We start from the raw sequence: 13853 nt of genomic DNA, 5'->3' as shown, positions 1-13853 counted from the left end.
TGCCTGTCCCCGGCTCCCCTGGGCTGTGGGGGTGGGAGCCCACTGGGGCCACAGGGCCACTCCCCCCCATCCAGAGGTCCAGCCCTGCGCCCCAGGGTTCCCTTCCGGTCCTGCCTCCAGCCCTGCGTTAGCCCCTCCGGGTGATATCCCCTCTAGCCAAGGTGACCCCCAGGCTCGGGGTCTCTTCACCTGCACCTCCCTGGCCTGCTCTAGGGGTCTCCTCCCTGGGACTCCTCCCTGGGCTGCTCTTGCTGCCCCTGGCAGGGGACCTCCTTGGAGAGCAGGGACCCCAGGTGCCGAGAGCTCTCCTCACAGGGCCCATCCAGGGCTGGCTAGAGCCACCAGGTAGGAGTCCGGTGCACAGGCGCAGGAACCCCAGCCCCCTGTGGGATGGGCTAGCCAGGCCTGAGCTGGCGCTCGGGGAGCCCTCCCTTGACTTTGGCAGTGGGGCTGGCTGCACGTACCCTCCGCCTCTCAGGTCCCTTGGGACTTGGGTCTGGCTGGGCTGGAGGAGGCTAGGAGACTTGGCCACCATGCTGGCCACTGCCCTCAGGGACACAGGCTCCTAGCCAGGCTGCTGGTCCCCAGGTCCCCTCACCTTCCTGGACCTGAGGCCCGGCCCCGCCATCACTCCCCGGGTGCCACTGATGGGAAGCCTGCCTTGTGGTTACCATGACGACAAGTTGCCAGGTTGGAGGGCCTTGCACTGACTCAGGCTGGCTGGAGCTGGTTTGAGCCAGCTCCAGCAGGGAGGGGCCTGGGAGTGCTGGGTTTGGGATCCATCCCCAGCTGACCCTGATTCTGGGTCTGGGGGCGTCCTGAAGCACCTGCTCAGGAGAGGCAGCCTGAGACCCCCCAGGCACCCCCTGGTCTGAGGAAGCCGTTGGGCCCAGTTGGGATGGGGGGTTCCTGGCTTCGGCCCATTGGGTGGGAAGGGGCTGGGACAACTGGTCCCGTCCACCCTGCCTGTCTCCAGCCCAGCCTGGCCCAAAGGCTCCTGCACCTGCCAGGAGGTCGGCTTCTCCAGCTGTTAGGACAAAATAGGAATGGGCACAAGAAGACCACCGGGCACATGTGGCCTGGGCTCTCCCTTCCCTGGGCCTCTGCCCTTCCTCCAGGATGCCCTTCACCGAATAAGGCAAGTTCCCACTCCTAGATGCGGACTGTGCCTTATTTATTTATTTACTTATTTAGAGATGGAGTCTCGCTCTGTCACCCAGGCTGGAGTGCAGTGGTGTGATCTCGGTTCACTGCAACCTCTGCCTCCCAGGTTCAAGCAATTCTGCCTCAGCCTCCCAAGCCTGGGCTGTGCCTTTAGGGAGGGACTCTGAGGCCTGGCACGGTGGCTCACGCCTGTAATCTCAGCACTTTGGAAGGCCAAAGTGGGAGATCACCTGAGGTCAGGAGTTCAAGACCAGCCTGGCCAACACGGCAAATGCCCATCTCCATTAAAAATACAAAAATTAGGCCGGGCACGGTGGCTCACGCCTGTAATCCTAGCACTTTGGGAGGCCGACGCAGATGGATCACAAGGTCAGGAGTTCAAGACCAGCCTGACCAATATAGTGAAACCCTGTCTCTAGTAAAAATACAAACATTAGCTCTTTGAGGAAGACACGGTGGTAGGTGCTATGGATCGCTGATCTGCACGCTCCTGCTCCTGACTCACCGCTGTTCGCTCTGGCCAAGGAACAAGTTGGTCAGGAAGCCGCGTAGCAGCTATGGCTTTTAAGGATCCCGCAAGAACTGCCATGGAGCCGGAGATGGCAATTCACCAAAATTCAACAAATTCAAATCACTCTAACGAGCCGCAGTGTAAATCCCTGGAAAAGGTGTGTGCTGACCTGATGAGAGGCGCAAAGGAAAACAATCTCAACGTGAAAGGACCAGTTTGAATCCGACGACCAAGACTTTGAGAATCACCACAAGAAAAACTCCAGATAAGGCCGGGCGCGGTGGCTCATGCCTGTAATCCCAGCACTTTGGGAGGCCGAGACGGGCAGATCACGAGGTCAGGAGATCGAGACCATCCTGGCTAACATGGTGAAACCCCGTCTCTACTAAAAAATACAAAAAACTAGCCAGGCGAGGTGGCGGGCGCCTGTAGTCCCAGCTACTCAGAAGGCTGAGGCAGGAGAATGGCGTAAACCCGAGAGGCAGAGCTTGCAGTGAGCTGAGATCCGGCCACTGCACTCCAGCCTGGGCGACAGAGCGAGACTCCGTCTCAAAAAAAAAAAAAAAATACAAAAAACTAGCCGGGCGAGGTGGCGGGCGCCTGTAGTGTCAGCTACTCGGGAGGCTGAGGCAGGAGAATGGCGTGAACCCGGGAGGCGGAGCTTGCAGTGAGCTGAGATCCGGCCACTGCACTCCAGCCTGGGCAACAGAGCGAGACTCCGTCTCAAAAAAAAAAAAAAGAAAAACTCCAGATGAGAACCCACAAGTGACTCGCTGACTTGCACAGTTATGAGACTGTTCCGCAGATGACTTCCATCCGTACTGAAGTGGAGTTGAAGTGGAAGTCACCATTGCAGATGCTTCAGTCAACTATTTTAACAAATTGATTACCAGTTAAAAAAAAATACAAAAAGTAAGCAGGCATGGTGGCGGGTGTCTGTAATCGCTGCTACTTGGGAGACTGAGGCAGGAGAATCGCTTAAACCCAGGAGGCAGAGGTTACAGCCGAAATCGTACCACTGCACTCCAGCCTGGGCAACAGGGCAAGACTCTGTCTCAAAAAAAAAAAGAAAGAAAGAAAGGGAAGGACTCTGAAGCCCCCGGAGCTGGGAGGAGTCGCCTCCCATCCCCAGCTCTGTGTAGAATGATGCGCACTGAGGGCCTGGCCTCTCCCTGCTGGGTCCCTAACCACAGTGAGCACGGAAGCCCACCTCGCTGGGAAAGGGCCTCTGACACCCCCACCCTCAGGCTGGTGGGAAGCCTGGCCAAGGTACAGGGCGCCATCGTCCCTGCCATCCAAGCCTCACTGCAGCAGGGGCTGTCCTGCCTGCTGGGCTCTGGCACATGAGTGGCCTTTGTTTGGGAGCTTGCAGGCACGGCCTCTCAGAAGCCGCCCCCAACTTCCCTCTGAGGAACCAAGCAAGGAAAGGCAGGGCCCTTGGAGAGCTCGTGGGGTCAGAGCCCAGGGACTCTGGCCAGGGACCCTGCCTGTCCCGGAGCTGGAGGACCCTGAAAACACTGCCAGAACGTGTTCCTTACCCACACTGGCCCTGGGGTAGAAGAGCCCCATCAAGAGAGGCGCTCTGGGTGGGAGGGCCTTGGCCCAGGTCTGGCCTCATGCCTGAGATGCTGGTCTCCAGAGCCCACACCAGCAGCTCCGGGAGTCCCGCTGCCAGGCGTGCACAGGTGGAGCCGGCTGGACCAGGTGACCGCCCGGTGCCACACTGGAGTTTTCTCAGGCCTCCATGCTGCTGCAGCATCTGTGAGGCGTCCAGGGTGGGGTGGTGACAAAGAAGTGGGCCCAAGACACCATGCCTGGCCAGTGTGGGCAAGGAGCACGTTCTGGCAGTGTCTTCAGGGTCCTTCAGCTCCGGGACAGGCAGGGTCCCTGGCCAGAGCCCCCAGGCTCTGACCCCACCAGCTCTCCAAGGGCCCTGCCTTTCTTTGCTTGGTTCCTCAGAGGGAAGTTGGGGGTGGCTTCTGGGAGGCCGTGCCTGCAATTTCTAGGGCTGCCACCAGAGGGTGGTAGCACAGGGCCCTGTGCAGTGCTCCTGAGTGTGGAACGGGAGCGGGTGTCTGACTCTGCCATGGCCTCACCTGTGTGCTTCAGCGGCTTTGGTGCCTGCGTATCCAGAGCCTGGTGTTTTCCCCCGCCCTAAGGAGAAAAAGCTACCCTCCCTGGCTGCCAGACCCTTTCCAGCACAAAGTCCTGAGAATGTGAAAAGATCCAGGCTTGAAAAATGGCTCTTCTCAGCTTTACACAAGCAGCCCCCATGCCCCAGCAGCCTCCTCAAGCTCTGATCCCATCTGGGCAGGGGGTCTTGTGTCCCCACACATCGCCAGGAGGTGTTCCTGCACCTGCGCTATCCCCTCACTGTCCCCGGAGCACGGCAGCTGTCTGCCCTCGGGTCCGAGGGCAAACGCCAGGGTAGCCCCTTGGGAGTGAGGTCTGGGGCTCAGGTGTGGGGAGGGTGGGCGGTCCTCTCTCTTAGTGGGAGGGGACTCACACAAGAATGGGCTTCCAGCCCCGAGCTCTGGAAAGGTAAATTGGGTCACTGGAGGGGCCGGAGTTCTGGCTGGGTGGCCACAGTTCCTACCCCACAAGCTGGGACTGAAGCTGACCTGCTGTGAGTTGAGATTGGCTCACCGAGGTCCCCAGCTGCACCCAAGGTGGGCACTGCTGTTGTCCCCATTTTACAGAAGAGGGAAACTGAGGCCCGGGCAGTGGAGGGTCGCCTTTGGGCAGGGGTGAGCAGGGTGCTGGGACTTTGATCCAGGTCAGCCTGTCTTCAGCCTCAACAAGCTGGAGAACGAAAGCGTCAGTCACTGAGTGGGTCTTCACTCGGTGCGTTCATTCTGTGACTCTGCACTGAACGTTTGTGGAGGGGACGGTCCTAGCGACCATTCTATCCTGGGGAAATGGAGGCCCAGGGCTGGCTTGAGACTCGGCTTATTGCTCCGTGGCCCTGGAAAAGCCCTTTCCCATCTCCGGACTTCAGTCTTCCTACCTAGAAAAGAGTGGGGAGCGGTCTCCAACGGCGCTTCCGCCCCGACAGACTGCAGTGTTGGTTTGGGGGCGGGTGCCCTCGTGGGGGCTGAGCAGCAGCTGCCCCTCCCAACTTCCTGTTTACTGTGGCTGCAGAGCCTGTCCCTTCACTCAAAACCAGTGTGATCACCATGGCAACCGGCCCGTGTTTGTTCCAACAGGTGGGCAGAACCTGGTGCAAGACTGCAGAGGCAGGGGCATCGCTCCCAGACCCTGGCTCCAGACCCGCCAGCCCCTCAGGAGGGACGCTGCTGCAGAGGGGGCTCAGGGCCCAGGCCCCCTCCCCTGCTTCCCCCACCGCGTCCCGGTCCCAGGCAGTCCCTGCATTTCCTGCAAGCTCCCTGCCCTCCCCCACCGGCCTGGCTGTGCTGGGTCAGGATCGGGTAGAGCCTGGGGCCGAGCGTCTGGAAGGAGAGCCCACCCAATGGTCTGGCTCCCCATCCTGCACAGACAGGTGCGGGGCGGGCATGGATGGGAGTGAGTTGGGATCCAGATGTCAAAACCGTTGTTGGCAGACGGGCCCCTCCCTTTGAGGAGCTGTGTTCTGGAAGCCCGTCTCGCCTTGGGCTGCCCTGGTGCCCTTCCGAGTGAAAACTCCAAAGTCTGACACCCCGCACCCCCCGTCCCCAAAGGGCTGCGAGTGTCCAGCTGTATTCGGCCAAGCGCAGGTGGGGCCGGGGCACTGCGCTCTTGGCAAGTCCGAGAGCCTCAGGACCCCCCAGGGCTGTGCTTAGCACAGACTTCTCCAAGTGTGGTCCCCAGACCTGCGGCAGCAGACTGGAGCTGGGAAGTACAGGCACTGGCTGGCGCAGGCGCGGCGCCTGTGATCTCAGCGACTTAGGAGGCCGGGAAGGGGGACCCCTTGAGCCCGGGAGATGGAGACCAGCCTGGGCAACATAGGGAGACCCCCATCTCCACAAAATAAACCCCCCCAAAAAAATAGCCTGCGGATGGTCCCAGCTACTGGGGAGGCTGAAGAGGGAGGATCGCTTGAGCTGGAGAGTTCGAGGCTGCAGTGAGCCGAGATGGCGCCACTGCGCTCCATCCTGGTTGAGAGTTTTGAGAGCTTTTTTGAGAGCTTTTTTGAAACCCTGTATCGAAAGAAGGGAAAAAATGCAGATCGCGCCCCCGCCCAGACTTTGGGAACCAGCGGGTTGGGGATGGGACCCATCAATGCCTTAACAAACCCTGCAGGAGACCGCGGGCCCGCTGGGGTTCCAGGTCACCGCGGCGGAGGGAGAGTGGGGAGCCGCCTGGGAGGCGCTGGCCGGATCCAGTTCAGACCCCAGGGGCTCCGGTCGGCTGTGACCCGACAAGCGCCAACTGGGCCCTCACCAGAGCCTCAGGGACGATCGCCCCACAAGCCGTCCGCGTGGGCGTGGGGCGTCCCGAGCGGATTCCTGCAGGACGCACCCTTGCTCCGAGAAGAGAGCGGCGGGGCCCTGGAGGAGTCCCTGAGCCAGGCCCTTCCAGAAAGGTCTGCACCGCTGCCGGTCTTGGTGACTCTGGCTTCCCTGGGGTCCGCGGAGGAGACCCTGCCGACCAACCCCTCCCAGACCCCACGTGCCACGGGGAGGGCGCGCGCGGCCAGGCGGGGTCCCGAGGCCCCGAAGCCCGCTCCTCGTCCCGCAGACACCTGTGAGTTGACTGACAGCCCCGCACCCCGGGAGAGCGGGCTGCGGCGCGGCTCAAGGCACAAGGACCCCGGCCCGGTCCCCCAAGGCGCAGTGGGCGCGGGGGGCGGGGCGAGCCCGGGGTCGTGGGCGGGACGAGCGCGGTCAGGCCCCGCCCCGTCATGCCCGGCCCCGCCTCCAGTAAGGCCCCGCCCCCGCAGCGGCGTCCGCCCCGCAGTTGCTCAGTCGTCGGCGCGCGCGGCTGGGAAGAGTCTCTGAGCCTCGGCGTTCCCGAGCTGGTGCCCGAGCGCGGCGTCCCAGGAGCCCCTCTCCCCGCGCCGGCCCACGGTGAGTGCCGCGGGCTGCAGCCGGTGCTGTTGGGCCGCCGTCGGGGCTCGGCCCCGCGCCCCCACCCGGACGGACCGACGGCCGCCGCCCCCTTGGCCCGGGTCCCCCAGGAGTCACGGGGGTGGCCTCCGAGGCGGGGGGCAGTGGGAAGGTCTCGACGCCCCCTCGGCCCTGGGGAAACTGAGGCCGCGCATGCGCGGAGGGGCGGGGTCTCGGGGGCATTTCTCTGAGCGCGCAGGAGCAGGTGCGGCTGTGGGGTCCGCACTGCGGAGCGGACGGGGATGGTATCGGGGCGCTGGCGACGGCCTCCCCCGCACTTGGGCCGCCAAGCGAGGCTTCGGCCCCCGCGCCCGCCTCCCCAGGGGAGCAGACGGGCCCGGGGCCTCCCGGCACCCCTCCCGGGCGGGCTGCGCCCCCCCAGCGCCCTCGTCTCTTCCGTCCTCCCGCAGGTCCTCGTAGGGCCCTTTAGGCCCCCCGAAATCCCTGCGAGTGCAAAGTCGCCCCTCCTTCAGCCCCACTCCGCAAAGGCCTGTGGGCTCTTGGCCTGGGCCGGGGTCTCCTGGGGAGAAGTTTAAAATGACACACTAGGCCCGCCCCCAGACTCCCCCCGGACCGCCCGCCCCCTCCAAGGGGAGAGACCCCCATAGAACTGAGGGTGCGGCTCCCGCGGGCGCCCGGAGCCCCAGGAAAGGGGGTGCCGCGAGGCGGGGCAGGGAGGGGGTCGGTGAGCAGGAGGAGGAGAGCGCTGCGCAGACACAGGAGAGGGGAGGAAGAAGGCGCCACGGGCTCCCGTCTCCTGCGCTCCTGCTGGGTGCCAGCAGCTGGACCTTGGCAGCTGGTCTCAGACTTCAGGGAGCCTAAGGCCACCGGCAGCACTTGTTAGAATGCAGACTCCCGGGATTCGACTGGAATGAGACCCGGGGGAGCAGCGTTTGTAGCGGGCCCGCCAGGTAACCTGCACCGGGGCGCTGCCATCAGCCGCGCAGGGGCCGTCTGGAGGAGTCAGTCAGACCAGGGAGAGATTCTCACGGGAAACCCCCAGGGCCTGGTGAAGGGGAGTCGGGGGCGCTGAGGGAGGAAGAGCAGGGAAGCTGGAGAGAAGACCAAGAGGGCGGCTTGCAGAGCCAGCCTGTGGGGCAGACGTCCCGCCACCTCCCCTGACAGGTACACACCCAGGGCACCAACAGCCACCCCCCTGCCCCAAATGTGGTAAGAAGGGTGCCCCCAGCACGGTGGAGGCGTTTGTTCCCAGACATCCTGCATTGGGGAGAAAGGCTGACCCAGCCTCTGCTCTGCTGCCCCCAGACTCAGCTACCTCACTGTTCCCCCACCCCCAGCCCCCAAATGGCCTGGCAGGAGATGGCTTGGCTTCAGAGTCCCAGGTTCACATCTGGGCTGCCCTGGGCTGTGAAATGAGACATGCCATCCTCCTTGCAAAATATCATTCCCCATTCAGCCAGGGCCTGGGGGACAGCCAGGGAGCAAGGTGGGACGGGCAGGTGTGGCTCGGCCCCAGTGCCATAAGGCAGGAACTCCTTGGCAGTCCTCCCTCTGCTCACAGGACACATGGGAGTGTGGTCCTGGCCCGGGCATCAGGCATGAGCAGAGTCTGGGCTCATCCTGCCTCATGCTACTGTCCCAGGGTGAGAGCCTGGCAAGGAGTTACACCACATCTGGACCCACAGGAAAGATGGGGGTTCCCCTGCACCTGGCTCACCCCTGCCCCGTAAGTGCTGAGAGCCACCCAGGCAGTCAGTGCTTCCTGCACTGGTCACAGACACAGACAGATGCGTATGTACACCATTCACAGCAGCTCTGGCCTCTGTGGCAGGTGGCTCCCAGGGCCCACGCAGTTGGGTGCAGCCAGGCTATCAGCTGCCCAGGCAGCCTGGGGTTTCCAGGGGAACCAAAGGGGCTTCTGCGCACCCAGGATGAGCCAAGTCTTTTGTACACCTGTGCCAAGACGCCATTATTGCACCCATCCTAGCAACGGGCAGCAGGAGGGGCAGGAGCTGTGGTTGGGGTCAGGGTGGCTGGCCTAGCTGCTTGTCCCAGGAGCTTAGCACTGGGGACACCAGAGAGACCTGGATGACCGTCTCCGGCCCACTTGCTGGCTCTGGGACCTTGGATAGGCTCTCAGCCCTGCGCCTCTGTTTACCCATCTGAGATGCAGGGAGCAAAGGGCACCCCTCTCGGGCTGCTCTGGGGATGAGGAGGTGAGTGTGGAGAGAAAAATGCAGGGAGGGCACTGAGCCCCCTCTTTCTGCCTGGAACATCTTGTTCTCACAAAGACACCCCCTCCCCAACCCCGCAGCTCAGGCCACTTAGCTCCTGCGTCACGTTTGTCTCCAGGACTGCAAGCCCCCATCGCCCCTGTCACACGCACATTGCGGCCGGCGGTTGCCCTGGCAACAGCTCCAGCAGCGGCTGCTCTGCTGGCTTCGGGGGGCTGCAGGGGGAGCAGCCTCTTCCACCCAGCAAGGGAGGGGAAGCGGAGTCTGCGACTCCCAGGTCCCTGGGGATTTCACGACTGGCTGTGGGGGTGACAGCTTCCAGAAGCATTGTACCCAGCCCGCTGAGCCCCCTGTCTTTTGGGGGGAGGCTCACAGGGGAAGGCACTGATAGGTTTGAAGGAGTAAGGCCCCCCCAAGCGTTACCTCTCATAGGGTGGGAGCCGCAAACCCTCCTTCCTGTCCTCAGCTCTAGGGTCTGGTCCCATGAGAGCCTGCACCCAGGGCTCGGGAGCTTGCAGGGACCCTGGAATCAGGTTGAGATGTCCAGGAATGGTGTCTGAGCTAGTGTGGGTATAGATTGGGGCTGGTGACCCTGAACCCCCACAGACACCACAGGGGCCCGGGAGCTGGCTCTCCAAGGTCCATTTGGAACCCACCACTGGCACGGTGTGCCCAGGCCCCCGTGCTGCCCACTGAGCTTAAGAGTCTAGTGCAGCCAAGGGGAACTGGCCTGGGCATGCAGGGGAGGGGTGGGCTAGCTTGGCCCTCGCTGCCAACTGTCTGTGGGAGCCTGAGTGAGCAACAGAACCTGCTGAGTCTTCGTTTCCTCTCCTGTTCCATGAGAATGACCACGCCCCCTGCAAGGGCCAGTGTGCCCAGCCCGGAGGCACCCTCTGCAGATGGATGAGAGAGCACTGGCAAGGGAAGGGGACCCAGATAGCAAGGCTAGGACCCCGGGGGGCTGGGGGAGTGCAGTGTCCTAGAAATCAGAGATCAGCAAGGCTGGGACAGGAGCCCAAGAGTGGATACCTCTCTTGTGGTGGGGCAGAGGTGGCCTGACTCTGGGACAGTTTTCATGGAGTGGGGAGGGGACCTCCCTGGGGCTGCTGGGGGGCCATGCAGGCAGAGGCAGTGCAGAGGTGGAGGGCCTGCATCTGTACCAGTGCGGAGGAAGAGGGTCTCAGGAGGTTGCGGTGTCTTAGCCATCATCCTGCCCCTGGTGAAGGGGTATGCAGGTCGGTACCACCCGGCCTTCCTCCCTGACACAGGTGGGCTCAGCGGCGGTGGCTCATGCCTGTAATCCCAGCACTTTGAGAGGACAAGGCAGGTGGATCACCTGAGGTCAGGAGTTCAAGACCAGCCTGGCCAACATGGTGACACCCCATCTCTACTGAAAGTACAAAAAAATTAACCAGGCGTGGTGGTGGGCGTCTGTAATCCCAGCTACTCGGGAGGCTGAGGCAGGGAGAATCACTTGAACCTGGAGGTGGACGTTGCAGTGAGCTGAGATCGTGCCACTGCTCTCCAGCCTGGGCGACAGACTGAGACTGCATCTCAACAAAACAAAAAGTGGGTGGGGCCTTCCGGGCAGGGGTCTGCCTGAGCCCGGGCTCCAGGCCTCGGCAGAGGGCAGCTGTGCCCCAGTGGTGACATCTGGGCTGCTGCTGCTGCTACAAGCAGGAGGAGGCTGACAGGGTGGCTTGGTTGCCATGGCAACATGAGGGGAACTGACTCCGGATGGACTGGGAGGGAGCTGTAGCCCCCACGCCCGGCATTTTCCAGCGGGGCCCGGCTCACTTCATGTTTTCGTTGGTACCAGCTGTGGGGAGCAGGCCCTGCTTTGTGGAGGCACTGCCCCCCACCTTCCACTGTCCACCTCAGGTTTGCTGACCAGTTCCTGGGGTGAGCAGGGGGCACTGACCTCCACTGTGGTTGGTGAGCGAGGACCCCCAGGCCATCCCCTCCAGGGCCTCCTGGCCATGTGGGCACTGCCTGCCCCACCTGGGCATGAGTGCTGCAGCCCAGGCCACCGGCCCCTCCTCTGTCAAGGTGATGAAGACCCAGAGGCCTTTCGTACCCAGGCTCCTCTGTGGTCCGGGATGTCAGGGTTCTGGCGAGTTTTTATCTCCTGCATAGGAGAGCTGGGTACCTGGCATCTGTCCTGGCCCCAGAGTGGGCACAGGGGCTGGGGGAGCCGAGCGCTGTGACCCAGATCTTGGTCCTCTTGGTGCAGCCCCAGGAGACAGGTGCCTCCCACTGTGCTGTCATGGGGAGGGGTGTTGGGGGGCGAGTGCAGCAACCACCTCCCTCTCCAGTGAGACCCCAGAAGCCCCCGGATGGACCCCCGGCTCCAGGTGGGCACCAGCCCCACCTTTGATGGCATCCGCTACCTCCTCCCTGAAGCCGCCCTGTAGGGCATGCAGGGACTTAGCTGGTCACCCAGCAGGCGTGTGGACAGGAGCCCTCACAGCCTGGCCAGGTGCCCAGTGCCATCCAGGCTGTGGGTGAGCTCCCAGGCCTCTGCCCCACCTCTTCCCGCCCACCCCCCGCCTGCCGTGGCCTCTGTGGTGCACGGAGGACGGAGTGGATGACCTGAGGCTGCGGGCCGTGCTCTCTGCTGTAGGTCATCCACCATGTCGACCTTGCTGGACATTAAGAGCAGCGTGCTCAGGCAGGTGCAGGTGTGCCCGTCCTTCCGCCGCAGGACTGAGCAGGAACCAGGGAGTGCCAGCGCCGACCCACAGGAGCCTGCCATGGGGGCCTGGTGGGTGCCTGGGGCCCAGCCCCACACGCCCACAGGGTCATTCCCCACCAGACTTCACACACGGCCACCCTGGCCCCGGCCCACCGAGGGGCAAAGGAGGGCCTGCACTTAGCCGTGCCACACTGTGGAGGTCACATGGCCCTGTCTGCCCCTGGAGTTGAGGGTCCCAAGCAGGGGCCAGCGTGCTGAGAGCCGCAAGCTGACCCAGCCCTTCCTCCAGGAAACCTGGGGACGGCGTGGAGTTCTTTGCCCACATGCGCCTCATGCTGAAGAAGGGGGAAGGCAGACAGGGCCTGCCGTGCCCCGAGGTGAGGGTGCCGCCCCCAGGTCCTGGTACTGCAGCCCAGCACAGGGCTTCCCCCTCCTCTCTCTCCTTCCCCCTCGCCCCTGCCCTCGCTCCCACCTCCTGGGGCACCACTTGTCCTCCCAGCTGCAGGCCTAGGACTCTCCCTGTGATCAAGGCCCTCACCCTGGGCCCCCACACACAGGTCCCCCTGCGCAGTGGCTCGCCAGCACCCCCGGAGCCTGTGGATCCCAGCCGTGGCCTGAGAGCCCTGGCCCCGGAGGAGGTAAAGTGGGGGCCGGAACCAGGGGCAGTTGTCTGCAGTGGCCGCTCTCTCAGCCGTTTATAGGCAGATACTGTGTGCACAGGGTCTGGTGATGGTGGAGAGCCAGGGTGGGTGGGTGGGTGGGGAGCGGAGGGGCTCCCAGTGCAGGGTGGCAGAGGTGGGTCCTGGGCTTGGCAGGCAGGAGGGGCTGCTGAGGGCTGGAGGCCTGGGACGTGGCACTGTGGCCGCCCTTCCCCCACCTGCAGGTGGACATGCTCTATGAGGAGGCCCTGTACACAGTGCTTTACCGAGCGGGGACCATGGGCCCTGACCAGGTGGATGACGAGGAGGCACTGCTCAGCTACCTCCAGCAGGTCAGCCCACCCTGACCCCGACCTGGACCCCGACAGCTTCCCCACCTCAATCCCTTCCCCACCCACTGACACCATGATCACCCAAACAGCAGTATCTCCCCGATCCATGCACAACACACAGAGACGGCTGCAGGTGCACAGACACACACGCACACGGCTGCAGGTGCACAACACACAGAGATGGCTGAGGGTGTACACAGACGCACGCACAAGCTGCAGGTGCACACAGACACACATGCGCACAGGCTGCAGGTGCACCCCGAAGGACGCACCTGGTTTCCACCTGAGTGTGCTCTGAACTCCCCCATCCCCTTGTGGTCCCCACTCCCGCGCGTGCACTCGTGTGCCCCTCATCACGCTGACCATCTCCGGGCATGCCCGGGCCCCTTGGCACAAGCCCTCCGCCGCTCCTTCCCAGGCTTCCCCCAACCCTGCACCCATGGTACTGAGGTTGGGTGTCTGTGACTGGGGTTGAGCCCGAAGTCACAGCATGGTGGCAGCCTCGCTTCAGGGGTTGCCTGGGTCCTACCAACCCACCCGCCCTCCACAGGTGTTTGGCACCAGCACTGAGGAGCACACCAAGGCCATTGAGCGAGTGAGGAAGGCCAAGGTGAGGCCGCCGCTGCCTGGGCAGACCCTGACCAGCATGTGCCTGTGTGGCAGGGGCACAGGGCAAGGCCCTGTCACCTGCATGCTAAGCAGGGTGTCTGGGGGGCAGCTCAGCCTCACCAGGCCTCCCACACCCCTCTGTCCACAGGCCCCCAGGTATGCCCTGAAAGTCTCTGTCATGCGTGCCAAGAACCTTCTGGCCAAGGACCCCAATGGTGCGTGGGGACCCAGCAGACCTCAGCTGCACCCAGGCCTGGCAGCTGTGGAGGGCAGAGGGCGTGGGGCTGGGGCTGAGGCTGAGGCGCCTACCGTTTCCAGGCTTCAGTGACCCGTACTGCATGCTGGGCATCCTGCCCGCCTCGGACGCCACGCAGGAGCCCCGTGCGCAGAAAGAGCAGCGCTTTGGCTTCCGCAAGGGCAGCAAGCGCAGTGGCCCCCTGCCCGCCAAGTGCATCCAGGTCACCGAGGTGAAGAGCAGCACCCTGAACCCCGTCTGGAAGGAACACTTCCTCTTGTGAGGCCCTCGCTCATCTGGGTGTGGGAGGGGGGCTCTGCCTGGGGTCCAGAGTTGGGCTGTGCCTGGAGGGTGGTGGCTCGCAGCAGCTCCCGGTCTGTGGGGCCCTGTGCCCACTTTCCAGAGGAG

The 13853-nt window shown here is 63.6% G+C and overlaps 1 protein-coding gene across 9 annotated transcripts in view; it reads left to right on the top strand.

Annotated features, from left to right (window-relative positions):
• The first annotated feature begins 6539 nt into the window (after positions 1-6539).
• The window catches only part of BAIAP3 (BAI1 associated protein 3), a 15196-nt gene continuing 7882 nt past the window's right edge, over positions 6540-13853 (top strand). For 2 of the 9 annotated variants that reach the window (XR_004443079.1, XM_033236279.1), the window contains exons 1-8: positions 10384-11419; positions 11539-11679; positions 11900-11987; positions 12168-12248; positions 12494-12601; positions 13152-13211; positions 13359-13425; positions 13529-13724. Coding sequence is in view for 7 of the 9 variants with exons in the window: in XM_033236279.1 (XP_033092170.1) it covers positions 11292-11419; positions 11539-11679; positions 11900-11987; positions 12168-12248; positions 12494-12601; positions 13152-13211; positions 13359-13425; positions 13529-13724 (869 nt within the window). In the remaining 2 variants the exon portion in view is untranslated. Of the gene's footprint in view, positions 7687-10381; positions 11420-11538; positions 11680-11899; positions 11988-12167; positions 12249-12493; positions 12602-13151; positions 13212-13358; positions 13426-13528; positions 13725-13853 lie in introns of those variants that run through there. The other 7 variants (XM_033236281.1, XM_033236278.1, XM_033236282.1 and 4 more) reach the window with 7 other exon arrangements.

This window comes from Trachypithecus francoisi, unplaced genomic scaffold (assembly GCF_009764315.1).
Source record: "Trachypithecus francoisi isolate TF-2019V2 unplaced genomic scaffold, Tfra_2.0 Lachesis_group15, whole genome shotgun sequence".
NCBI lineage: Eukaryota > Metazoa > Chordata > Mammalia > Primates > Cercopithecidae > Trachypithecus > Trachypithecus francoisi.
This window is presented reverse-complemented; position numbering and strand designations above follow the sequence as displayed.